This window comes from Erpetoichthys calabaricus, chromosome 15 (genome assembly GCF_900747795.2).
Source record: "Erpetoichthys calabaricus chromosome 15, fErpCal1.3, whole genome shotgun sequence".
Classification (NCBI taxonomy): domain Eukaryota; kingdom Metazoa; phylum Chordata; class Cladistia; order Polypteriformes; family Polypteridae; genus Erpetoichthys; species Erpetoichthys calabaricus.
The window spans coordinates 55,601,098-55,628,886 of NC_041408.2; the positions used below are offsets into that span (position 1 = coordinate 55,601,098).

Genomic DNA, 27,789 nt, shown 5'->3' on the forward strand with positions numbered 1-27,789 from the left:
GACGTTAATCTGCATCCAGCCCTGCATGTAGGCCCTCCAACCTGCAGAGAAAAACCTGGAGGTTGGTGGCAGAATTGGCACTCCAGCCACCATAAAAACCTCACACTGTTCCACTCCATCTGAACTGGTGTGGTGCTGAGGTGCTGCACTCGGGTCCTAATCTGGGAGCCTGAGTAGGTTTGTCATGTGGTGGGTGCGGCAATGCGCTGTATCAGCATGTCCTCCTAACCTCTATCTCCCTCTTCTTCATTATTGACCAGTTTTTACTGCTAATTAACTTCTTTTGCCTTAATTGTAATTAACTTGACTCGGGTGCCTTCGTTTTTTTTTTCCCCTTAATTAGTAGCCAAAAATACTGAGATGCAAAATGAGCCACCATATGAGCAGCTCACCTGTGCTCATCACACAATATCTGAAAATAAAGAAAGGTGAAGGTCTCAGTAAGGCTGATCTCTCAAGTCGCCAAAACATTTTGATGGTGTTCTTAGCACAAACAGAAAATCAGCAGTTTTGGAAATGTGTGCTGTGGCTGAATGAGAGCAGCAACAAGCCATGGAATTAAATAATGAGTTTAATTAACAGCAAGAATAATCGTTTTCTCATTAAGAAACTGGTTGGAGTGAAATTGGTTGAAATTTGGAGCACCCAGTTTAGCTGGTCATCTGTCATCTCATTTCTGTTTGGCTGTCATTTAATGAAGAAAGCAATCAATTCAGAGCACTGAATTGTTAAAAATAGGGCTATTAAAATGAAGAGGAAAAGAAATTAATTAGCAATGAAAACTGGTCAGTGTTTAGGAAAAGGGTTAGAATGAAAACCTGCTGCCACTGCGGCCCTCCAGGCCCGGTGTTCAACAGCCTTGTTCTAGCACTCGACTGACTCGGCTGCTTCACTTCACCTTGTTATTTCAATGTGTCACAACCTTATTAGTCCTACACTACACCTGTCCCAACTTTTTTGGAACATCCGTTTCAGAATATCAGATCTTCAAAAGATAATGCAGTCGATTGAGTTAACTGTAAAATCCCTTTCTCTTTGCTGTGATTGTTTGAATACAACTCAAATGTACAAATCACTCCTTTTTGTTTTTATTAGCACACTGCCCCAACTGTATTTGGGATGAAGGCTGCACAGTGTAACTAGAAGGGAGGTCACTCAGTCCTATTATTTTAATTGTAAGTAGCAAGATGGAAGGAGGGCAAAGCTAGACGGCTGCCTCGCTGTTATTTAATTAGTGTTATTACTGCCCACGTCTTGGATGGCGATACCTGTCTGCTTCCTGATTCCAGTGTACCAGTCGGGCCTTTGATAACTGTGATGCCAGTCCCTTCTAGAGAAAGCTGCAGGAAAGATTAAAGCTGCTTTGGAGGCAAAATTCAAACAAGCAAATGCGAAGCTTGCGGCAGCAGCAGCAGCAGCAGACGCCAGCGCATTACCAAAGGGCCCTGGAGTCATGCAAGCAAGATGGGCGCAGGCACGGCCACCGAAGAGCCTCCAATGCATGTGGTGGCCACCTTCAACCTGAAAAGAATGGAAGTCAGAATCCTGTGGGATATTTAATATGGTGGGACTAGTCAGATGGACCAGGGCACAGCAGCTGGAGTGATGTCAATTCTTCAGGCCAGCCGAAAATTCCTAGAAGCTTTCCTTTTTCTTTATTTCATTGTAACTTAAAGCAAAGCTTTATATGGAAGAAAAGATCAAAAATGGCAAGTAAATAACTAGGATTTCCTGCACGGTCGGCTTTGTCGTTGATACCACGGCACACCATGACATAGCATGCAGGGCTAGAAAAATTAATGGTGGTGATGAATTTCACTTGCCATTAAAACACTTCCCGGAAATTTGATATTAACAAGGAAGATCTGATATTAAGTGTTTATCAGGCAATATTTAGCATTAACAGTTATTAACATAGAAAAGTTCATGGCAACAATCAGCCAACAAGACAAAGGCTTTGAAATGACTGTTCAAACAGCTTCAGGCTGTTTCATATTAACAAGTAAGGTTTGATATTAAATGTTTATCAGCTAATATTTAGTACTAATATATTAACTTTAAGTTTCATAGAAAATTAATGGTGACGATGAGCCAATGGGACACAGCTTGAGTGGCCATCAGGTCATTTGATATTAACAGCACTCACTCCATGCACACAGGCCATTTAAGCATACATACATTGGTACACAGTGGTCTCCATTCCATTACAAATTAAAATTATTTTTTTTTAAAATTCCGAGAATAGTTCACCAGGAAGGTGCTGTGGTCTGCTGTTTATGCTGTCCTAAATAACAGAAGCTGAGATGAGCCCAGACCACCTTCTGAACAACTACCACCTTAGCTGGCCCACCCATCGTGGCATCTGTTTAGCAGCCCAGGCTAGCGAGTGTCGGGGGTTCTAAACATCATTTCTGTGAGCGTCTCCCGGGTGAAGAAACACGTCCTAGGCAGCCTAATACTGTCAGTTGTGAACAGTTCACCAGAAATGTTGGGTGTTGACATGCAAGTAAGAGTTTTGTTCTACGCCATACATGTGACACTAAATTTGCACTTGCACTTTCTTGAGCCCAATGCAACTGTATGGTATTATTTCCACATACTGAGCAAATTGTTAGGACCACCTGTACACCTACTTATTTATGCAATTATCTAATCATCCAATCGTGTGACAGCAGCGCAATGCATAAAATCGTGAAAATACAACTTCACGTCAAACACCAGAATGGCAAAAACGTGTGATCTCAGTGACTTTGACTGTACATACAGTAAATATCATTTAGTGTAATTCAATTTTAAACATAAATTCCTGAGTTGCTTTATCTACATAGCAGTTCTAATATATGTAAGCACACTCATCCATGTTTCCTTTCCACCACAAAGAAAAGCACAAAGAAGCACTTACTGGGGTTGGACTGGGCAGAGTGCTGGCTCCTCTCGAGGGAGGCCTGGCTCACCCGATTATATGCTGAAAGAGAGAAAGGAAAAAAAATGATTGGCAACCGATTTCGATTCACAAACAGTTTTGTGAAATTGACATTAAAATTTGTTTCATGGGTGACTTCACGATTGTGAAATACAAAACTCGCTAAAGAGTTTTTTTGTAAGGTTTAAAGTTTCTTTTTTTGTGATAAACTTGGAATACTGCTAATTAAGGCCTTGTTCACACTTGTGGGTTTCCTGGTCTTCTTTTCTGTATTTGTGTTAAGCTTGTTAATCCGTACCTCACCAGTGCAATCAAATTCTATACATGTGTCTCATCCCCATCACCGCAGAGGTGGTCAGTTCATACGACGGAGCGTATTTTTCAAAGGGAGACGTGCCAAAACGCACCATTACTTGCACCTTACTGGGTTTTCTCCACAGGAACGCTTAGCACGTGGAAAGTCACTGCTGTCAAACTGCACTCTGTTACTGAAGGACCCCGCCACTTTATTTTTTTAATTTTATTTATTTCACTAGAGAGTCTTATTTGAATGCTAAATGAATGGCAGATGCATGCAGAATTAATACCTGAAATGATTCCAGACAGGAGCTAAACGCCTTTCTTCTTGTGCCAATGGCATGAATTTTGCAGGAAGTGGGAAACAATTTATTTTGCAAAACGTTTTGTGAAAAGAACTACAGAGCTTTACTGCAAATTCAATTTCATGCAACTTATTTCACTCATCACTACCAGCGGGTAATGCCAACCAGTTGGCTTCTGAATTCACAAGTGGTAGTGCTCCTGTTATTGAAAGAATCTGCTGAACATGAAGCTCCTACATAGCAATTTAAGGCCAGAATTACTTCACAACTTATCTTCTCAAGCACAATGCTTAGTGCAGTTTGTTTTGCAGGTATCAATAAAATGCATTACGTTCACAAAACAAAGTCTTTTAATTGTCTCAGACAAGCTTAGTATGGGCCATTCTTCAGCTTTGCGCCACATGTGGGAGAGCAGAAGTGATGCATTTGTTGTGCAAATATCAATAAATGGCATTGTGCGCTTGTATTGTCATTAGTATTCCAAAAAAGCGATGCTTCTCCCAAATGATGCGAAGCGTGAACAGATCAGTTAGTATGGGAATCTTTGTGACCATTTTAATATTACAAATATAGAATTAATTACATAAATATTAATATTAATTCATCAGTAAAATGCCTTACCATATATGTTCGGCATGATACTTGTCTGCAGTGCATAAATGACACATTAAATTTAACAATACTTTCAATAGTTGTCTTCTTCTCTTCCCCATACTGTACTTCTTAAGCAGATGCACCCACGGAAAATGGGATCCTTCAATACACGTATGATTGCTGACCACGTGTCTGTTTCCAGAAAGGTGAAGACTGGCAGAATGGAAGCCAAAATGTTGGCTTTGTAGACATTAGTGTAGACTTTTTTTTATTTTCGAGATTTTCGTTAATTTTACAGTGCATGCATCATGCAGTCTGTCAGCAGTTTAATACCAACACAAATGACCAATTGACAGTCTTGGATTTGTTGGCTGAATGAGGATTTGGAGATTTCAAGGCAACCGGATTTCAGTTTCATTCTTCTTGTTTAGTTGTGCTAAGCTAACTGTGTCTAAACTCTGATTATAATCGGAGGGAACCTTTCTTTTGCAAAACTTTGCTTCCTGAAAAGGTTTTTCGTCATTGTGACAGTCATCTTTAAATATAATTCCAAATTGAATGTATCATGTAGGATTTTGAAGAAACGTGAAATTAACTTTTATTTAGTGTGTTTAACCACTTAATGATGCTGATGCACTGCATTAGTTCAAGCTAAAAATGCATGGCTGTTGATTTTCATTTGTACTCCGCATCTGATGATTTTCATTTTAGTGTCTAACAATGCACAGCCAACACAGATGGGTCTTCTTGTGCTAACCCTGCTTCTCCGTCATTGCAATGTCCTGGTTGAAACCTTTCACCAAGTTCATCACTGACTGTACCAACATTAGCAGAGAAGTCCAAGTGTGAATGCAGAAAATGAATCTTGAGCGACATAGTTTTGTATGGTTGAAGCAAGTTATCAGCTGGCTGGACAAGCTTGGTGCTTCGTTGTTTCCAATAACATCCTTGAATGCCTTTCATGCGATGTCCTCTGGCCACACAAGCAGATCTTCAAACCGCTTGTCATTCATGGTGTGTCTGGTTTGTGGACCAGCATTCTTAATTCTTGGCCTCAGTCTGAAATATCAGTCCAAGTTTTGCATGAAGAGGAGGTGAAAATCTCTTTATTGAGTTGACAAGTGGTTAACATGCCACAATTTTCTGCTTTTGTGCAGTGTGAAACAAAAAATAACTGCTTGCAAGCTGCTAAGGGTTAATAGCTGACAAAGCCGTGTTGCTAGAACGGCAGGTTATTCATACAAGCGTCTGCCAGAAGACAGGGTGCAGTAAGCTGACCAAAGACAATTTCCAGTTTCTTTGGACCGCGTCTATTTGACACAAGAGAGCTGACCTTTCCTTCTTTAGGGTCTATCTGATCAGTGAGAAAAATAAGAACAGATGGCCCATTAGTGCACTAAAACAAAATGCTAAACTAAATGTTATGTTTATTTTTGAATAATAAGGGGAAGGGGGAGGAAGAAGAAATTATAAAAAGCCAATAGAAAAAAATGTAACTGCTCTTCTGCCTTGCAACGTAGAATCCAGGTACTCATCTGTGACTGAATAAAAATCTAATTGATTGAACTTGTCCTGTCTTCTTTGGGGGGATTTTTTTTTACTTCCACAGCAGCATCCAGTTCTTTTTAATGGGATGAGACTCTTTAAAATGGCTGTCCCATTCACAGATGAAGCTTTTGGTATATCTGAGTGCCGTTCCAAGTGGCAGTGCCACTACTTGTAGAGATCCACAGATGTTTCACATTCTCCTAAAGTATGTTCATAATATGAGGGGAAACCTCAACAATGGGAGATTGTCATTAAACGTTACATGATAGGAAAATTTAAAGGTGATTTTTTTATGATCAGTTGACCAAAATTCAGAAGATTCTCCCAGTAGTGTTCAGGAAGCAAAATCTTTATTGTCCAGTGTTACAATGGGGTTCTGAAACCATGGCTGAGATTCCCCCTTCTCTAACTCTGAGCTGACCAACCCTGACTGACTACACTCCACACAATGGCACCTCATAGTTTCACACAGCTAATAAAATAAAACAAAAATAACATGGAAAACAGAACTCACGAGAACTGGCAGCAGCTGCAGGGGGCCTTTTGTACACAACAGCAGGTTCTTGTCTCCGAATGCCTGCAGAGGAGAAGGAAATGAAAAATAGACGTGTAAGGTCAAGGAGACATGAAAAGTGAAGTCACCGTGAGCAGCGCTGCACCAACACCCAGATGAGGAACTCGCATACACACAGCACCTTACAGGTTCAAAGTTCTCAACTCCATCAGAACAATGAAGATTAAGTCCATCCTTTAATAAAGAAGCAATTATTTAGATACTCGTAGGGTGTGTGGGTCCCTGCTTAGTTAGGAAAGGTTGTGTAAAATATTTGAGCATTGGGACATTTCCAGCTGGAGTTAGGCTGTCAACGGAGAGCTCAAGTTTAAGGGATCACTTGTCAAGCTCCAGGGAGTTTTTCCAACTGTCATGTCACACGGTGCTGGTAGTTGGACCAGTCACTGGATTTTCTAGTGCCTTCACAATGCTGGCTCCTCTCTCCATTATACTATGGATCAGCCTGGTTAAATGGAGACCAGGTTGTGGATTTGTGAGACGTTATCATGAAATGCAGAGAAGCATTCAACTCGCCATTTCTCAATTGGTAACAAGAGCAGGTATTCCATGTCGATAACACTGCACCATTTCTCTCTGTATATTTGATTGACATTGAGACGAAGTGTGGTCTTCTTATATCACACCCCTGTGCCTGTCCATCCGTGTGGAACTGACCCTCCTTCCGTACTTCTTTGTGCATTCATAAATGGCGGCACACTGCAGCAGACCAGGGAGCAGTACGCTCTTCTTTAATGGCACCCTGTAATTTTTATTTTGTCACCACCTGTATCTACTGTAAGATGCTAGGGCTTGCTATCACCCCTTTAACCCCAACAGACGGATATGCTAGACACAGGTTTAAAGCAATAAGTTGTTTTAATATCTTCTTTCTAAATAGTGCCCTTCAAGCACCACCGCCACCAATAAATAGACAAATCAATACCTAATCACAATAATAATACATTCAGAGCTCCCCTCCACACCTCCCAGAAAGCTCTTTCACACTCCTCCTGACTCCACCTCACTTGCTGGGTTCATAGCAGTCCTTTAAATAGTCCTTGACCCAGAAGTGCTTCTGTCGGCTGGGGAACTTGTATTTCTTCAGCGCAGAAGTACTTCGGGGCTTCCAGCTTCATGACTTGGGAGTACTTCCAGGCTTATATGAAACATTAAAATCCCCAGGTCTTCCTGCAGCGTCTCCCAGTGGCACCCACGGTACCCAGCAAGGCTGTGAAGCCGAACTCCAGATCCCATGATGCTCTGCGGGAATCCGGGGCACCGCTATGCTGCAGGGAAATCGCCATCTAGTGTCCTGTGGGAGGCAGTGTCCCAAAGTAGCTGCCTTCCCCCATCCTTCTACTCTTTGGGCATCCACCACATTACAATTAAAAGTAAGCTGCATCTATCAGGAGTCAAAATTCTATCAGAAAAAGACCAGCTCAGAAGCATTTCTTCATTCCTTTCCAAACGTGTATGTTTCACTATAAGGCCACAGAGAGGACAGGGCAAAGCCTATGCTGGCACCATCAGGCACAGGGCATGAACCCGTCTCTGACCTGTCCCTAGCACTCATACTTCTGTATTCATTCATTAATACAGGGAGTAGTGGAAGTTGAAAAGCGAGAGCCCATTACGTAATGGAGAAATAGTACTTTGAAACTCTAAGGGCCCCCCTGAGTTCACAGCCAAGCGTCTCCACATGAGGATATGTCACTGAAAAGAATGAGGCCCTGAATGAGAACATTACAAATAAGATCATTCCAGCTTTAAAATAGCACAAGGTGCATTGCACATCATCCTCCGATGAACGTTTTCTTTGGAAAAAGAAGAAGGAAATCAGAATTATATGTCATGCATTCACATGGGAGGCAGCTTCAGGGTGCTGGTGATGGTGGGGGGGGGGTTGGCACTGTGGTCTAATGCCTTCTGTATTCCTCCCACTCCAGAACGGATGACAACAGCCACTCCACTGCTGACATCACTTCCGTTTTCCGCCCTTTCCTGCCGAGTGACTATATGAGCCGGGATCTGGCCGTCTGGCTCCAATTTAATACTGAGCTCCTGTCTATAAAGGCGTAATCCACAACTTGTTGTATACTTTGGTTTTGTTTTTTTCAGCCTTTTCAGTTATACAGGCTCTCCAAGATGGAGCCCAGACTCTTTAACATAGTTGTGTCCCCTATTTTCACTCCATTTTTTTAACTCTGTAGTCATGTATAGTCACATGACAAACAGAATCGCAATTGATAAAAACAAACACAAATACAAAACAAGGATTGTGAACATCTGGCTGCATGGTGCACATGTGAGTGGTCGGTGAGGATTTTCCTTGCCCACTTCATGTCCTGTAAGGTGGTAGGACTGGTGCCCTTTTTGGCAGACCAGACCTGACTGTTGTTGGTTGTTCTTGCTGATCCAAACCCCGCTGTGATGGATGAGTTGAGAACAGACTTGACGGTCGCTGTGTAGAACTGAACCTGCACTCCTGCAGTAGATCAAACTCCCTTCATGGTCACAGGAAGCCCATGAGCTGCTGTGCCTTTTTTTATATAATGGCTTCCATATTGGTCTTCCATTTAAAGTCACATGAGAACGTGGATCCAAGAAATGTGGAGGTTTCCACTGCTGACATATTACTAGTAATATGGTAAGAGGAGATAACACTGGGGGACCCTCACTGAAGTTCACAAACACCTTTATGGTTTTGAGCATGTTTAAATCCAGATTGTCCAAGGGTTGTCCTAATGTATGGGCACTGGCCAGGGGCCCGTGATGTTTCTCATGCCTATGTATGTTTCTGTTTTGCTGTCAAAACAGGGGCCCAAGCACACTACTTTGCCCTGTGATACCATTGAGATGACCTTGGATTGTGCTCACTGCACCAAAAGGTCAGCTGCTCATCCTCCTATCTGTATTCTCATCACCATTCCCAATGAGTCCAAAGCTGCTTGTGTCATCTGCATATGTGAGGGGTGTGCCAGAGGGGTCCTTAGAGGTGCAGTCATTATTATAGAATGAGAAGAACAGTGGTAAGAGCACACATCCCTGAGGGGCACAGGCACAGACTCTATGGGAGGTAGACGTCACTTTCACCTGCCGTTTCCTATTAGTCAGGAAATTCCTAATCCGCTGACAGGCACAGAAGACTGGGCGAGGTTTGAGTGGAGGAGGTCAGGGATGATTGTGTTAAATGCTGAGCTGGAGGTCCACAGCCAGAATCATTATGTGGGTTGTCAACAGGGGTGTTATGGGGTGGGCGGCCAGGAGGCCTGTGACAGTCAGGGATGTTTTCACCAAAGCGCACAAGTCTAAAAGATCTTGTGCCAAAATCAAATGGCCTGCTGTCCGTGCACTGCATTGATAAAAGTATGATCAGCTCTCTGTTATGGAATTACTTCACCCAGGGGTCTGGCGGGGGGATTGTTTGAACTTGGCCTTGGTTGTCAGGGCATTGCAGGATGTGCATATTGGCTGCAATATCCAGTGATCTGCTGGCTCAGTAGGGGGGTCCAACAAGGGGGCCCCTTCAGATAGGCTAACATATGTTTCTCAAAGGTCTTCATGACCACAGATGTCAAAGCAACGGGGCTGTAGTCATCAGTCCTATGAGGTGGAATTTTTATGGGAAAAGGCATAATTGTGGTTTGTTTGAAGTATAATGGAACGTCATACAGAACAAATCTTCTTCTGTTCCCGTTAGGGGTCACCACAGTGGATCATCTTCTTCCATATTTTTCTGTCTTCTGCATCTTGCTCTGTTACACCCATCACCTGCATGTCCTCTCTCACCACATCCATAAATCTTCTCTTAGGCCTTCCTCTTTTCCTCTTGCCTGGCAGCTCTATCCTTGGCATCCTTCTCCCAATATACCCAGCATCTCTCCTCTGCACATGTCCAAACCAACGCAATCTCTCCTCTCTGACTTTGTTTCCCAACCGTCCAACTTGAGCCAACCCTCTAATGAATGATTTGTTAAAAAGCTGTGTACAGACACAGGCCGCCATTAAACCATACAGAAAGCAATGGTGGCCATGCCTCTGCCTTCCTGACAAGTCCACTCTCCATCCATACATATTACACCAACAGTAACAACAAGAGTTAGAGAGTCAAGAGCATCAGGATAAAGAGACGTGATTACCTGGATTAGTGCGAGGTACATTTCTACTTGCGTAGCTGGACGAGCCCCTGAATACTTTAAAGAAAGTTTATGTTTCAGTTAGTCGTGCCGAGGAGGTGTTTACCGACATGGCATCAAGAGAACGTCAAGGCATACTGTACCTTGTGGAGGTGGCTTTCCTTGATTCTGGGCCTGCCCTGAAGATAGTGTTGAGAATGAGAAACATGTTTAAAAACCTAATTAGCTGCATTTTAGTTCAAGACGCTTTATGCAGAATTAGTTAAAAAAAACAGACAAGCAAATGTGAATTTATAAAAAAAGTTTCTTTGGATTGTTTAAATTCGGCACTACGGAGAAAAGTTGAACCCCCAAAAACGTGACTAGTTTTACCGAATCATTGGCTGAGGAGGGTTTCAAGGACTCCTCCCCATATTGTCTTGAAGCAGAGCTCCTCAAAATGCATCTTTGGGAATTCTGGAGCGTCACAGCGGGGAGTTTTCTTTAGTAAAAGCTACCCCTGAATCGATCAACCTTGTTGTTTTATGCTGAGCCTGAATGAACTGTGCTGTGCTGCTAAAGTGCTTTTGGTGTAAAGTCTGTGTGCCCCCAGGATGCAGGAGCCCCTTCAGACCTCAAAGTCCAGATTGAAATCCCACCGCTGACTCACTCCTGTACCCTCTGGGAACATTGGACTTTATAGAGTTAAAGGAAGTTGCCCAATCTCAAAATTATTGAAATTAATCAATTGATTTGGCTGAAATTAATTTTAATTGGCTGAAATTTAAGACTTGATCTAATCAAAGTTTAGTCAGTTGTTATAATAAATTTAGTTGTTTTAAATGGCTTATAATTCAATTAAATGTTTAATTAAAACTATTCAATTTAATAGATGCTAGTAGTACTTTAATGGAAGTGTCTATATTTCTATTTGCAGTAATCCGCAATGTGAATGCAGTTTAACTCGTTCCTGGAGCAATCTGTACAGTCTTGTGAAAAAGTAAATGCACCCTCTGTCAGTTATATCCCAATATATAAAACTAACTAACAATTATTTAGTCCTCACCTTATCCTAAAACTTGATAAATCCAACCTCAGGGGGGAAAACGGAGTTTGCATTCTCTTCAGTCAATCAGTCAGTCATTATCCAACCTGCTATATCCTAACTCAGGGTCACGGGAGTCCGCTGGAGCCAATCCCAACCAGCACAGGGTGCAAGGCAGGAAGGCCAGCCCACCGCAGGGCACACACACACACACACACACACACACACACACCAAGCACACACTAGGGACAATTTAGAATTGCCAATGCACCTAGCCTGCATGTCTTTGGACTGTGGGAGGAAACCCACGCAGACACAGGGAGAACATGCAAACTCCACGCAGGGAGGACCCGGGAAGTTAACCCAGGTCTCCTTACTGCGTGGTAGCAGCATTACCACTGCGCCACCGTGCCGCCCCTGCATTCTCTTCATTTATTCAAAAACATTCAGAAGTTAGGAAAAGTACGAGGGTAAATCAAAAAGTAAAGGCAATTTGAAAATACATGGTAGCCGTAACAGATAGAAGCAGATGCAGTGCAACACGTTAGCAGTGGCTTGTGGGTAGTTCTGTTGTTAGTCTAGTTCAGGGGTTCTTAACGTCGGTCCTGGGGACCCACTGTCCCTGCAGGTTTTTGTTCCAACCAGATTCTGTTTTTAATTGGACTCCTGGGCTAATTAAGTGAACTGTTATTGCTCAGATTCTGTGTTTTGGGAACAATATAGAAATTAGAAAATTAAGTTTGGTTAAAAAAAAAAAATTAAAATGTACTAAGCAATTTTTTTTCCTTTTAACAATATTTTCATCTTGATCTTCATTGTATTTTCCCGGGTGTTCTAATTGTTTAATTAATCCATTATTTGCTAATTAGTGGGTCTGACGCTTAAGTAATTGCAGCCTTTCATGATTCGGCGTTGTTTGCCTGGGTGTCTGCTCTGCTCATTTTTAATTGTCATTATTAAGATACAAGGAAGGGAGCAAACTGTGAGAACCCCTGGTCTAGATGAACCCACGGACTGCACCAGTGCTGAACAACGTGCCATACTGGGATATCTTTGGGCAGAGGGAGTGAAACCTGCTGAATGTGTTCATTGTTGTCCAGCGTTTCTAAACCACTCGACCTTTTCCAGGAGGTGCATGCCAATCTCTGCTTGAACGCCATCTTCAGGCAGTTCCTAGTGAGTTGTGACAGCTTTATTACATCCTGGTGAAGTCAGGAGGAGTTTCCAAAATTTGGAACACTGATAAAATGCTTTCCTCTCCTGCTCCTAAGAGGTGGACCACATTTGCGTCACCCTGAGATTCTTAGGACCGGTTTCTTACTCTGAGACACTTGATAAAGTTGGGTCCAGGTATGGAATAAACAAAGATCATAAGTGTCTGGTCTGGTCTGCTTGGCTCAGCTTGGCTGTCTCATTAATCCGTCGAAAGGGCCGACTCGTGGAACAGCTAAGCAGGGAGTCACAGAGCACATGCTGTAAAGTCTGCTCATGTTTCTGGTGTATGATATGAATATTCATTTTTGCTACAACACTACAAGCGTTGTTCTTTTTTGGAAGCAATAGCCGCAATTTCATTTTTCAAAGAACGAATACTCTTGGATGTGTTTTTCTTTGAGACCGAGGTGGAGTTAGCCTGACGTTTGACATTCGGAGTTTGAGGCTTCACATCTCTGAAACAAAAATAGCAATGCCTTTATAACCCACTTAATTCATTAAAAGTCCTCATTTTTTCCTCAATGTCCCTAATATATCTCTATAGAAGTCCAAAATTGGTCAGATGAGTAAAATGTCATTTAAAAAGACCCCCTGGCGCTACAGCCTCACTTTTCAACTGGTAGACACGCAGTTTAAAATGATAACAGGACATTTTAAAGGTCTTTGATTAAATAAAGATAAGCAAAATGTGAGATGTTAAATGCACATTAGGCATTGGTGTTCAAAAAAAAAAATCCACTTTGATGTCCGTTTTACATTTTACGCAGTTGATTTTACATGGTGCAAGTTATACATGTTATTTTAAAAACAATATTTAAAATAATCAGAAAAACAAAGACCGTCACAAAATTCACAAGGAGAATTTTCTACATTTTTGCCAATTTTGTAATCATTCTTTACATTTACATAGCTCTTTTCTCACTACTCAAAGTGCTTTACATAATGAGTGGGGAGCCACTTCAGCCACCAGTAATGTGCAGCATTCACCTCGATGATGCGGCGGCAGCCATTTTGTGCCAAGACGCTCAGCACACATTACCTACTATAGGTGGGAGAGAGAAAGCCAATTAGAGACAGGGGATGATTAGGGGGCCAGGATGACTAGGCCATGTTAGCCCATTTAGCCTGGACACCGGGATACCCCTTACTCTGTACAGAGAGTCAGGACCTCGGTTTTACTTCTCATTCAAAGGATGGCACCATTTTTACACCACAGCGTCACCATCACCACACAGGGGCTTTGGGCTCCACATTCAGACCACCGGGTAAGCGCCCCCTGCTGGCCTCACCAACACCTCTTCCAGCAGCAACCCAACCTTTCTCCATCCAAGTGGTGGCCTGGCCTGAACAGGCTTAGCTTCAGGTGGATAATATCTTCTGAAGTGCAGGTGCTATGGCTGCTGTGTATTTTGGACCGATTTTGGACTTTTGTGTCTTGAGGGCTATTTTTGATTTTTACAAACAATAGGGACATTTCTTTAAAAAAAGAAAGGAACGCTCGGAAACAAATTGTGAGAAAATGTGATTTTGTTCCATAGACGGCTTTAATGACTTTGCTATTTTTGTTTCGGCCCAACAGTCCGAATGTCAAACGTCAAGCTAGCTTTACCTCCCTTTCATCGAAGGGCACAGTGATGAACTGATCCTTAGCATTTTACATTCATTAAGGATTTTTTTATAAAACAAATTGCAGACACAGATGATTCAAATGAAAGTTTGGAGAAATATCCTGATGTACAAATAAAGAAAAAACAGACAGATTGACGCAGTGTCGTGTCTTGACAAAGTGACAAACAAACATCCCCAACACCAGGAGGCACCCAAGACCCTCAGTACCAGAGTGGTTCCCAACACCTCGGACGAGGCTGGCGCAGATGCACTTACTTGAGCTCGCTGCTGCGAGTAGAGAGGCAAAGAGCTGCTGATTGCTCCCTGAAGCAAAAATACAAAGGAAATAATTCCTTGGTTATCTACAGCCTAAAATGACCAATTCTGGGGGGCTAAAAAGGAAAAAATAGATTTTATAGGAAGAGCAGTAGGTTGAAAGTTAACGACAGAACAGAAATGTCAGTTTGAGCTCCATAAATATCTTTGTTTCTCTGGATTGACTCTCGTGCCAATGTTCTTTTTCTGCAGCTGGTGAAGGTTGGCAAACCATGAGCTCCATTTCTACCATCACTCACTCTACCAGTCATTAAATTCATTTTCATTAATGCAAGGTATTTCCTGACAATGAGACGTTACAATAGCACAAGAGAAACGCATTCTGGTAACGCTTCAGTGGGGTCTGTTAAATTTCATCTATGATAACTGCTATATAATGAGACCTTAATGAAGGCTTCTTTTGGTCTTAACACTTACAAAGCCTCAGTAAGAGTGGAGGCCTTGATAAAGGAAGGTCATCAAGGGAGCCGTGCCAGGATGTGGCTACAGAAGGACCCTGCAGCAGCTACACTCACGATGGCCTCCAATGCAGCCATGAAAGGATACACTGGGTGGGTTTGGGAGCCCGACAGGACAGGACTCTGGGTGACTGCATGCTAAAGACAGAGCGTCCACCCATACTCTAGGTGGCAGCATCCCGTCTGGCGTGACCCAGTATGAATTACAGCAGGGCTGCCCTGTTGGGTGCTGTGGGGGCACGCCTGGGGTTGTCTGTCAGGACCATTGTGGTCCTGTCTGGCCCAGAAGTGCTTCCATGGGTGCAATAGATTGTGCTCTGGAAGCACTTTCAGGCTCGGCTATAAAAGAGAGCCCACCACTTCACCTGGGGTGTTGCAGCTGGAAAATACTCAACTGGAAGGTGTGCAGGAGATATCAGCCCACCGAAGACGTATAAGAAAGACCAATGTTTTGTGCTACGCAATTGGAAAAGGAAGCCCGCAAAAGGTTCACCGTCTGCCTTTTATTAACCAAAGACTGTGTTGCCAGTAGTTGTATCTGAGGGGTGGGTGCTCTCTGGTGCCCCCTATTGGCCAGAGGCTATAAACATATTCAACACCTTGGAAGTTTGGACATTTGTTTGTTATAAAACTTTGAATTACAGTGGATTGAATTTGGCTTTTTTGACACCAAGCAATACAAAAAGACAAAGATCACTTAATGTTAAAGTGAAAGCAATGTAGTCTAGATTAATTACAAATATAAAACCCAAAATTATTGTCACTTAAGTATTCACACCCTTAAATGTGACACCCCTAAATCATCACCGGAGCAGCCAACTTGTTTTAGAAGTCACAAAATGGAGGTCACCTGTTTGGGTTTTCAGTCAATTGCTGGAGGGGATGACGTGGTAACTCAGTACGGTGGCCTAACGTACACAATGAAGACAAGAGAACACTCCAAGGAAGTCCATGAAAAGCTGATTGAAAAGCACAAGTTCCAATATCTAATTACATCAATCACAAAGAAATGGAAAGAGTCTGGGAGTGCTGGAAATCTGCCAGAAGCAGGCCATCCACAAAAACTGACAACACAAGTTGACGACAAGTGAGTGAGTGAGTGATGGAGGGAGGAAACCAAATGACCGATGAGAACTCTGATGGAGTGACAAGCTACAGCGGCTGTGATTGGAGAGACTGTGCAGACAACAACTGCATTACCAGTCACAGCTTTATAGGAGAGGGACAAAGCTTAAAAACGTAGAGGACATCTTGCTAGAGTTTGGCAGGAGGCACGTGAGAGACTATGAAGTTGCTGAAAGAAGGTTTTAAGGTCTAATGAGGTGGAAATTGTAGTTTATGGCCACCAGATTAAATGCCAGGTTTGATGTAAGCCCAACATTATCATGAAGCATGGTATATGGCAGCATCAAATTGTGTGGATGCTTCTCTGCAGCAGGCCCTGAGTGGCTTGTGAGGGTAAAATGAATGCAGCAAAATACGGGGAAATCTGCAAGAAACCTAACAACTACAAACATAAAGCCAAAGCCACGTGGAAATATCTTAAAAACAACAACTTGAATGTCCTGGAGTGGCCAAGTCAGAGTCCAGATCTCCGTCCAATTGAGAATTTGTGGGTGGATTTGACAAAGGCCCTTCACTCACGATCAACAGTCAACCTGACAGACCACCTAGCAGTGTCCAGATGTTCAAAGCTGATAGAAAGAGAGAGACCTGAGCACACGGACTCAAGGCTGTCATGGCTGCCATCTACCAAATTCCGATTTAAAGGAGTGAGTACTTATTGGATCAATAATTTTGTGTTTTATATTTGTAATTAATTGCAGAGATGTGTTTTACCTTTGACATTAGAGAGGCTTTTTCTGTTAATCAGTGTCCAAAATGTCAAATTCAATCCACTGTGATACAATATTGTATAACAAATAAAATGTGAGAACTTCCGGGAGGTGAACCCTTTTCACTGAGACTGTATGTGTGTAATACGGCCTACTAAAAGATCTTCAATTTAGAATGGTCTCAGGTGACATAAACAGACATAAGACATCGCACAGCATTGCAAACGTCAGTATAATTAATGGCTAATGAGACCAAATGAAGCTCTCGTATTCACCAGTAATGTCACCAGCGTGTCACTGGCTCTCTACAGGCCGCACTACACAGACGTGAAGAAGGACTTTACTGATGCTTTGTAAACGTTAATAAGGGCAAAACAAGCCTTTGTTATAAAGCAGTGTATGATTAACAGTTCATCTCCTAAAGCGTTGTCCTCACTCCATACTAGGCTTCTCCATTTTTTAGTCTCTCCCCTCATTTATACAATTCATTAGTCTCTCATTCATACAAGTTACTGCATGGTGAGCACACAGTTCTGCAGATGTCCAACAAATGGCTCTTATCTACACAAGTTACTTCTCTGCATGGACTGGATTATCATCTCAGGCTGTCACATAACTTATTATGTCGTGCCCACGAATCACTGCTTTGCTGTTCAGAAGACTTCATAAGTCGTAAGTTATTAAAAAATTGTCTCAGCCCAAGTGCTACCATTATCCTGACCCTATAAACTTTCCTTTTAGGTATCTGCGCTGGCAATCAGAAGGTTGCTGGTTCAAATCCCGTAAATGCCAGAAGTGACTCTACTCTTTTGGGCCCTTGAGCAAGGCCCTTAGCCTGCCATTGCTCTGTCCTGGGTATGACGTTAACCTGCATCCAGACCTGCAAGCAGGTCCTCCAACTCACAGGGCTGGTGGTAGGATTGGCACTCCAGTCACCGTATAAAACCTCACACTGTTGCAGTGTGGTGTTGAGGTATCACCCGCTGTACTCGGGTCCCAATCCAGGTGGTTCATCGTGTGGTGAGTGCGACAATGTGCTATCATTGCATGCTCCCAACCTCTCTCATCTCTCTGGTTCTTCAGATTGCTATCTTCTTGCTCATTACTCCACATCAAGGCAAAGACATATTGTGTGGCATCCTTGCTTTGTTTCTTTCCCCTACATTTTTTCATTATTTTCTCCTCACACCTTTTTGTCATTTGCTCTGTTAACTTATTAATATTAGTTTTCCCAATATGCATCATGGTTGGGCATAAAACTCTCTTTCCAGGTCACACCTTTAATCATTCCTACCAGATGAAATGCTATGAAAATCCATTTGCTCTTTCCTAATTTGTTTCTCTTATTCCAAATTTGGTTCAATTTTGAATCACCCCATGGGATTAATAAACTTTATATATTCTATTTTTTGACAAGAACAAGCTTGCCAGTCCTATCAACCAAATTTCTCCAAAATAACATCAAGCTGGTTTTTGAAGGTTCCTAAAGTTCTACTCTCCACCACCACACTACTTCCTAACTAACTTTGCGCGTCTTTGTTTCTCTGTATGAAGAGAGCACATCTTCCGGTCTTCAAACAAAATCTAATATTTGATAAAGACTTACTTTATTTATGTCATTTCTTAAATGTGCTACAATTTCTAAGCAGTGTTGCGATTCTGAATTATACAACGTGTTTGCAGTAAAAAGTTGATACAAGCAATAACTACATGTAACTTGAAGGCGGCAATTACTTTTTCACATCATGCCATTTGATGTTACATTCATTTGTTTATTTCTTCATAACACTGACTAGATTGTCTCACTAGTGTAACTTACATTTTACTTCAGCATCACCCTTATGTTATGTATGGTGGGTAATAAATGGTGGCCATAACAATAACAAAAAGAATTGAGTTATTAATCTGCGCAAAGACATTTCAGCATCACAACTGCGTCACTTTAACCTCACAGGTTTCAGTACCCGCCATTTCATATTCCTTAATGATGACCTACCTGCTTCTCTGATTTTATGTGCGACGACCCGAGGTTTGGCTGTGCTAGTAGATGTTGCTGCAGAGGTGGTTGGTGGAGGAGGAGGAGGAGGAAGAGTCGTTGCAGGAGTTGTTGGTTTGGTGGTGCTGGTGGTCACTTCAGAGGTTGTTGGCTCCGGTGTTGTGGTTGTCTGCACAATTACTGCCACTGACGTAGCCTTGACGTCTTTCTGTACTGCTACAATAACAAAGAGAGCAATGGATTAAAGAAGTCCAGATAAACAGATTTTTTTTTTCTTTACACAGAAACCATTTCAGGTAAATTAACTAGACAAAATACACATTTATAGACACACAAAGTTAGTGACAACATTGTTGGCTACACCACCACTCATTCCGGGTGTGTGCAACCACTTAAAGTATTACCTTGTTCTGAGCTTTTCTCCAAAGTGGTCCCAGAATGCTTTGTGTTCTTTGTTTCCTGTTCCGATTTTTTGGGATCTGCATAAACAAAATGGGGATAGCTTATTACAAACAACTCAACACCACTAAAATATCACTGAAGATCAAAATCAAGTAGCAACTCCTAGCTGGCTATTGTGTTCATGCAATTCACTCATTTATTTTTAATCTGGAAAATATACTGCTCAAAAAAATTTAAGGATCTCTTTTTAATCCGAGTATAGCATCAAGTCAATGAACCTTCTGGGCTATTGATCTGGTCAGTTAAGTAGCAGAGGGGGTTGTTCATCAGTTTCAGCTGCTTTGGTGTTAATGAAATTAACAACAGGTGAACTAGAGGGGCAACAATGAGACGACCCCCAAAACAGGAATGGTCAGTGGCCTCCACCTGCTAAACATTTTTCCCTCCTCATCTTTTCTGACTGTTTTTTCACTCATTTTGCATTTAGCTATGGTCAGTGTCATTACTGGTAGCATGAGGCGATACCTGGACCCTACAGAGGTGGCACAGGTAGTCCAATTTCTCCAGGATGGCACATTAATATGTGCCATTGCCAGAAGGTTTGCTGTTTCTCCCAGCACAGTCTCAAAAGCATGGAGGAGATTCCAGGAGACAGGCAGTTACTCTAGGAGAGCTGGACAGGGCCGTAGAAGGTCCTTAACCCATCATCAGTGCTGGTATCTGCTCCTTTGGGCAAGGAGGAACAGGATGAGCACTGCCAGACCTCCATCAGGCCACTGGTGTGAATGTCTCTGACCAAACAATCAGAAACAGACTTCATGAGGGTGGCCTGAGGGCCTGACGTCCTCTAGTGGGCCCTGTGCTCACTGCCCGGCACCGTGGAGCTCAATTGGCATTTGCCATAGAATACCAGAATTGGCAGGTCCACCACTGGTGCCCTGTGCTTTTCACAGATGAGAGCAGAAAATGAAAGGGTCTGGAGAAGCCGTGGAGAACGTTATGCTGCCTGTAACATCATTCAGCATGACCGGTTTGGTGATGGGTCAGTGATGGTCAGGGGAGGCATATCCATGGAGGGACGCACAGATCTCTACAGGCTAGAGAACGGCACCTTGACTGCCATTAGGTATTGGGATGAAATCCTTGGATCCATTGTCAGACCCTATGCTGGTATAATGGGTCCTGGGTTCCTCCTGGTTCACGACAATGTCCGGCCTCATGTGGCGAGAGTATGCAGGCAGTTCCTGGAGGATGAAGGAATTAATACCATTGACTGGCCCCCACGCTCTCCTGACCTCAATCCAATAGAACATCTCTGGGAGATTATCTTTCGGCCCATCTGACACCACCAGGTTACACCTCAGACTGTCCAGGAGCTCAGTGATACCCTGGTCCAGATCTGGGAGGAGATCCCCCAGGACATCATCCATCGTCTCATTAGGAGCATGCAGACCCTAACCTGATGTTGTCAGGCATGCATACAAGCACGTGGGGGTTATACAAACTACTGGGTACGATTTGGAGTTGCTGCAAAATGGACTATTCACTTTTTTTTCACTTAGATTTTCAGGGTGTCTTTGAATTCAGCCCTCTGTAGGTTGATCGTTTTCATTACCATCAAACGATGTGGCATCTTTTTGTTCCTAACACATTACCCAGTCCATGTCAGTAGAGATATCCAGCAGGATTGTTTTCCCATTGAGATCTGATGTGTTTTCAAAGCGTTCCCTTAATTTTATGAGCAGTTTATAAAAAGGCAAGTAGGAAAAACATTTTACAAAAAAAGTGTAACACTTTAGTTTAGGTACTTCAAAAATGTGTCTATTACTCATTGACTGTTATGTAACACAACCTTAACAAAGGCTTCCTTTGTTCTTCATAACACTTCTAAAACATCAGTCGATGGGTTATTCATTTATGTGCTGTGTGGCGTACTGACATGCTGGTAAAATGATTTGTTAATATGAAGGATTCACAGGTCTTGTAATAAATAAATATGGAATATCAAGAGAAATGTGTCTCAGTGAAGCCACCTCAGACCACTCCAAAGTGAAGTTTTACTAGAAGGTCACATTGCAGAGGTGAATAAACACTTCACTGATGCTTTGTAAGTGTTATGAAGTTAAGAATAAATGAGAAATGGATGCAATTTTGCAGTCCCTAAACTACAGTGTTACCAAAAACAGAAAACTTTTACAAAACATGCATTTTAGAATAACGGACATAGTATTTTCCATACCAGTTTTCCCAGTTGAGGTTCTTGCAGAGACAAACTCGAGGACTGACGGATAGGTCACACCCTTTTTAGCCTTCCCCTCTGAGAAAGACAAAGACGAACAACAGAACCAGTGAGCACAGCATGGTGGTGGCAGTGGAGCGACTGAAGATGTTGTTGTCACCAACACGCCTCATCATTCAGTCATCACACTGTAACCTACAGCAGCACGCTTTACGTCAAGTGTGCCCGCCACTCTACAAAACCCCATTCACGGCAGTGAGATTGCATTGTGTGACTCCAACTAGCCACTCGGTCAGTCAAGGAACACCTTTAGTTTTGAGGCTGCATTGCAGAGATCACACAAAAAAGAAAAACACAACGACTGTGTTATAGCATCCCATCACTAATACCACTAATGCCAGCCACCCTTTTCTCCGTTTTTGCATTTGCTTTTCTTTTACCCACAACACTGAAGCAGATGGATGTTTATTAATTTATTTATTTCATCACTGGGTCACAGGAGCTGAGCCAGCAGAGACATGGCATGCCAGTCAAATGCAGGACACGTCCAAACTCACAAAGGCCCACACTTCACATTGCCAATGGACCTGCGCTACATATCTGAGAGAGACAAACTGGGTACCTGGGGGTAGAAAGAGTCCCAGAAAACAGCAGCCGTGGCCAGTTTGGGGGTCAAATGCAGGCTAAACATTATAGGGGTATACAACACCACCAGAAAATATTCAGACCATTTCAATTTTTGTTTGTTTTTTTTTCACATTTTGTTATGTTGCAGCATTGTGCTAAAATCTCTTAAATTAATTTTTTCCAGTGTCAAGCAGCACTCAACACCATAGATTGGAAACAGGATTTGAGGAGTTTTTGCAAATGTATCAAAAACACAAAACTGAAATCTCATGTTGACACATGCATGCAGTCCCTTTGCTGTGGCAGTTGTCAATCTATTAACCTCTGTCAAGATGTTTCTACACCTTGTTTGGAGTCCACTTGTGGTCCATTCAATTGATTAGAAAAGGCACACAAACTGTCTATGGAAGGTCCTACAGCTGACAATGTGCCTCTGAGCAAACACCAAGCCATGATAGAGTGAGGTTGGGAGAATACACTGATACAGCATATTGCGCTGCCCACCACACGACAGACCACCTCAGGATCCCAAATTAGGACCCGAGTGCAGCCATGCAACATGTCAGCACCACACAAGTGTGAATGGAGTGGAGCAGTGTTGAGTTGTTTTTTTTTGTTTTTAAACAGTGGAGGACCTGCTTGTAGGGCTAGTGGTAGGTTAACGTCATAGCTGGGAAGGAGCAATGGAAGGTTAAGGGGCCTTTGCTCAAGGGCCCAATGGAGTGGAATCAATTTATGGGATTTGAACTGGAAACCTTCCCATTTCCATTGCAGATCCCGAGCCTCAGAGCCACCACTCCACCTCACAAGCCATGAGGTCGAAGGAATTGCCTATAGAGCTTAGAGACAGGATTGGGTTGAAGCAGAGATCTGGGAAAGCTTACCAAAAAGTTTCTGCTGAATTGATGGTTCTCAAGAGCACAGTGACCTTCATAGTTCTTAAATGGAAGAAGTTTCAAATAACCACAACTCTTCCTAGAGCTGCCTACCTGGGTGAACTGGGCAATCAGGGGAGAAGGGCTTCAGTAAGAAAGGTAACCAAGAATCTGATGTTCTGTCTGGCTGAGTTCCCGAGAAACATCAAAAAAAAAAAAAAAAAAACCCAATTGTTACTGCAATACTCCACTAATTTGGGCTTTACAGTCAGATGGCATTTAAAAGTCCACTTCGGGTTCACAAAAATGCACCTAAAGAACTCTGGTTGTGAGAAGCAAGATTCTCTGGTCTAATGAAACTAACATTGAACTGTTTAGTGACAATTTCAAGCATCCAATCTGGAGGAAATGAGGCACTCCTCATCTTCTGCACAATACCATTCAAATGGCAAAGTATGCTGCTGGTAGCATTGTTCTGTGGTGTCATTTTCAGTGGCAGGCATTGAGAGACTCGATAGGCATGAGGGACAGTTCAACAGAGCAAAGTGCAGACATATACTTAATGAAAACCTGCTCTAGCAGGGCACCAGACCTTTGACTGGGCTGAAAGTTCACTTACTAACAGGGCAATAACCCTGAGCAAAAAACAAAGGCAACACCGTAGGCAGCTTATGGACAATTTTGTGAATGTTTCTGAGAGGCCCAGCCAGATCTTGGACTTGAATGTCACTGGCGGGACCTGAAAAACAGTTGTCCGCTGATGGTGTCATATCCAACCTGACAGAGCTTGAGATGATTTACAGAAATGAACAGCACAAAATCCCCAAATCCATGTGAGCAAAGCTTGTCATGTTAAACTCAAAGATTCACCAGGCTATCCTCACTGCCAAATTGTTATGAACTTGAGAGTTCTTGAGAGTTAAGTACCAAACAGCACACAAAAATGCTCATGGCTAGGGGGACACTGTCAACCCCGGCTAGTCAAATGAATGTCTAACAAGAAATCTATATACATAAAAAGATGTATTTATATAAAATTCTCTGCAGCACAAAAATAAGCTCTGAAGAACACAAAGCAAAAATAAACATAGTCCTAATACAAAATCCAAGAGGTCAAAAGTCAAAAACAGAGCAAAAGGTCACAAAAATCCAGTGTATCACAAAAGCACAATAAGAATCACAAATCCAACTAAACTCACCACACCACAAGCCCATTCACAATGAACCGCAGGGGACTGTGGCCTATCCTTGGCCTTTATAAGGTGGAGGGTAGAGGGCCCCCACCTCCTGGTGGACCTCCCACAAAACACACACACAGAAAAAAACACACACAGATATTTAATTGCCGAACTTATTAAAACAAATGAAGGAATCAAAAATGAAGAATAAAGACCTGTAAAGGCGTTTGAGCCCCAGCCTGGGGAGGAACACTGGAACACTGGCTGAAATGCAACACAACAGAAGCTTCATCCAAGTGCTCAGTAAATGGTCTGAATACTTGTATCAGTGTGACATTTGTTTTTTTACTTTTCATAAATCTTCATAAATTCATGCGATCCTGTTTTTGCTTTGTCATTATGGGGTGTTGATTGTTGTTTGATGATGAAAAAAATTAATTTAAATAATTTTAATACAAGGCTGACATATTGCAAAATGTGTACAAAGTAAAAGGGTCTGCACACTTTGTGAAGGCACTCTAAGGTCATCTTGTCACGTACACAGAGTGTAGCGAGTGTCACCTCAGCAGAAGTTAAAATGGTCCGGCAAAGAGAGAACCCAGAACCCTTGGCTCTGTTAGGCAATGGTACGATTGTAGCACCAACGTCTTAATCCTCCAGTCTATGAATGTGATGAACCTGCATCTTCATTGCAAAGACACATAAGATCACAAACTATTTCAGAAGAACAGAGAAAGAGGTAGCTACTAACCTTGAACTGGATGCCAGTCTGTTGTACAACACACTCAGTAGCAAACCTGGAATGCAGATCTTTAAGATCTGGGTGGATTGCAGCATACGCAGAGAAGAACAATGAGGAAATGAGGAGAATGAACAGACTACTGTAACTACAGGCAGTAATAACGCCAAGAGCTGCCTGTCCTAACCATCTTCAGTGTCAACAGCCATCAAACTGCGGCCATTTTGACAACAGGAAGACAATGTGACCTCGTCTAGTCAATCACAAGAAGCCATCCCCGTTTCATGCCTCCAGGCAGCACAAACGCGCTGGCACTTAGACAGCACAACGGGGCAGTAGAGGCATGTCAGACTGGTCGCCTTTTGGCCTCTGATCCTGGGACAGAGTGCCTTACATTAGGTGTGTTTGCTCCTCTGTGATTTTCAACTCTGGCATCTTTCAAAGAAAAGCTTGGCTGACAGCCATTAAGATGTACCTGCTACTATGAACGACTCGCGCCATTTGGGAAGAGACAAGGATCGGACCCCATTGGAGAAACTGCCCCTGTAGGCGGCCTGGCCTGCCACCTTCCTCACGAGGATCTTCCCTCCAGCATTAGATATTATTCCACTGCAAAATAAATGCATAAATAAAAATAGTAATTAAAGCCAAACCGTACTGCCATGGAAATCTAAAAATGAAAAATGTGAAAAATTATGCCAGAAAAATTCAACTAAAATTAATACATTTAAGCAAACATAAAAAAAAGGTAAAATTAAAATAAAAAAAAAATCATGAATTAAAAACTAAAGAGTACATTTATGGAACCTCTATAATATGCAAAATGGAAAAAATTATTTTAAGTTGAATTCAACTAAAATTACTAAATGCATTATATATAAAAAATTTTAAAAACATATATTAATTAAAACCAAACGGTATTGCTATGGAACATCTAAATTTGTAAAATGTAAAAAAAGTATATTAAAAATGCAACTAAAATTAATAGTTATTTAAATATGTAAAAAAAATTGTAAAACTAAAATAAATAAAAAATACTAAATTAAACTTGTGATCTAATTGCAAAATTAAAATAAAAATATTAATTAAAAGAAAAGGGTACTGCAATGGAACATCTAAATAAGTAAAATGTAAAAAATAGAACAAAAATTAAACTAAAATGAATAGATTTAATTAAATATGCAAATGTGTAACTAAACGACAACATTAAAGTAAATAAAACCAAGAGGTATTACTAAGGAGCATCTAAATTTGCAAAAGGTAAAAAAAAATACATATAAAAATACAACTAAAACTAATACATTTAATTAAATAAGAAAAATGTCAAAAATAAAATAAATAAAAAGTAATTTAAACCAAAGGGTACTGTAAATGAAAAAAATTATATTAAGAAAAATTAAACTAAAAGTAAACAATGTAATTATATATGCGAATATGTAAATAGATGTCAAAATTAAAACAAACACAAATATTGATTAGAACCAAACAGTACTAATATGGAACATCCAAATATGCAAAATATAAAAAAATCATATTAAAAACTTTCAACTAAAATGAATACATTTATTTAAATGTGTAAATATGTAAACATACAAAAGGGGCACAAATGAAATTAAAAGCAGGTAAATAAATGATGAAATCCAAATTACGCCTGATGGGTTCTGTCATGGAACCCCCAAATATGTAAAATATTACAGCGTCCACATACCGTGGACCCCCGATGTTTGGCGCCATGCTGAGGCGAGTGTTCGGGTTTCCGAGTTTCACCGAACTCAACTACCGAGCAGGCGCTTTGGGACTAAAATCTGCCCGCTGCCCTTCCGGTAGTGTGTGTGCACTGCAGTCACAGCAGTTCATCTTCTGGCCTTAAGGAATACTCCACCCAAATATGAAACATTATATGTTACCTATCCTGTGTAGTTTGCAGTGATGGCCGAGAAAAATTGTAATATCATGTTTTTATTTAGAACAGCATAACAAAAGTTTCTGCTAGAACAAAACCCAATGGTGACAAAAATTATTGAAGGCGTTTCATGTTACTTGTATCACATAATCGGGACATCACATTGTCCAGTCAGCTCATGTATGCTTACAGTGGGCAAAACACGTACAGTTTTGCTATAATCTAGTTAAAGAAATAAGTCTGGAAGCTGAAAGTATTCGACAAACAGGAAGCCCCTTCACATGGAATCAAGCCTTTGAAATGAAGACCCGCCAGCCCCCACCCCTCCTATTCACTGGTCAAGGGCCCTGTCTTCAGTTCAAAAGTGCAATCCCATGTGAATAACCCGTGTAAGCATTCAACTGGATGACTTAATGTATGGATTATGTGACATGAGTAGCGTGGACTTTTTTCCTGGATATTTTTGATTTTGTTTGAGGTTGCTCACCATTGGATCCCATTCTTCTAGGAAAACATAAGATTAAAAATTTTTCTCAACCATCGCTACGAACTGCTTCAGGTAAGTAACATATAATAATGTCCTTTTCAGCTGGAATATTCATCATTTCCTCCTCTGACAGCTATTTTAAGATTTATAAAAGAGAAGTCCATTAAAATTTTTTGAAGAGTCATTGAAGCTCATGGCCTGTAAATTGTTACATGGACTGTTTATTATTGATGTTCACTTAGCTGAGATCTGTGGATGCTAAGGCTTGCACAGCGTGGCCCTGATGACTCGGGTGGTGCCATTTCAGCAGGGATTTAACATTCACTGGTTAACCACAGGAATGCAAAGGCTTAGAGACCCAGCTGTTCCCAAGATGGAATGAGCGTCTGCCCTGCCTGTGGTGGCAGAGCTTTTATGCCCGTCCAATATGAAACTGCCCACAGATTTCAGGAGAATCCATACTTGTATCAGCAGTAAACCCGGCCATGAACGCACTGCAGCTGAAACCATA

At 41.8% G+C, this 27,789-nt stretch overlaps 1 protein-coding gene across 6 annotated transcripts in view; it reads right to left on the bottom strand.

The window, feature by feature from the left end:
- Positions 1-27,789, bottom strand: part of vit (vitrin) — a 166,863-nt gene that overhangs the window by 55,920 nt on the left and 83,154 nt on the right. For 3 of the 6 annotated variants that reach the window (XM_051919378.1, XM_051919376.1, XM_028820891.2), the window contains exons 5-14: positions 25,364-25,497; positions 21,470-21,547; positions 19,233-19,307; positions 18,829-19,044; positions 14,480-14,527; positions 10,500-10,535; positions 10,360-10,413; positions 6,182-6,244; positions 2,903-2,965; positions 1,269-1,340 (exon numbers count right to left, since the gene is read on the bottom strand). In XM_051919378.1, coding sequence (XP_051775338.1) covers positions 1,269-1,340; positions 2,903-2,965; positions 6,182-6,244; positions 10,360-10,413; positions 10,500-10,535; positions 14,480-14,527; positions 18,829-19,044; positions 19,233-19,307; positions 21,470-21,547; positions 25,364-25,497 — 839 coding nt within the window. The remainder of the gene's footprint in view (positions 1-1,268; positions 1,341-2,902; positions 2,966-6,181; positions 6,245-10,359; positions 10,414-10,499; positions 10,536-14,479; positions 14,528-18,828; positions 19,045-19,232; positions 19,308-21,469; positions 21,548-25,363; positions 25,498-27,789) is intronic. The other 3 variants (XM_051919380.1, XM_051919379.1, XM_051919377.1) reach the window with 2 other exon arrangements.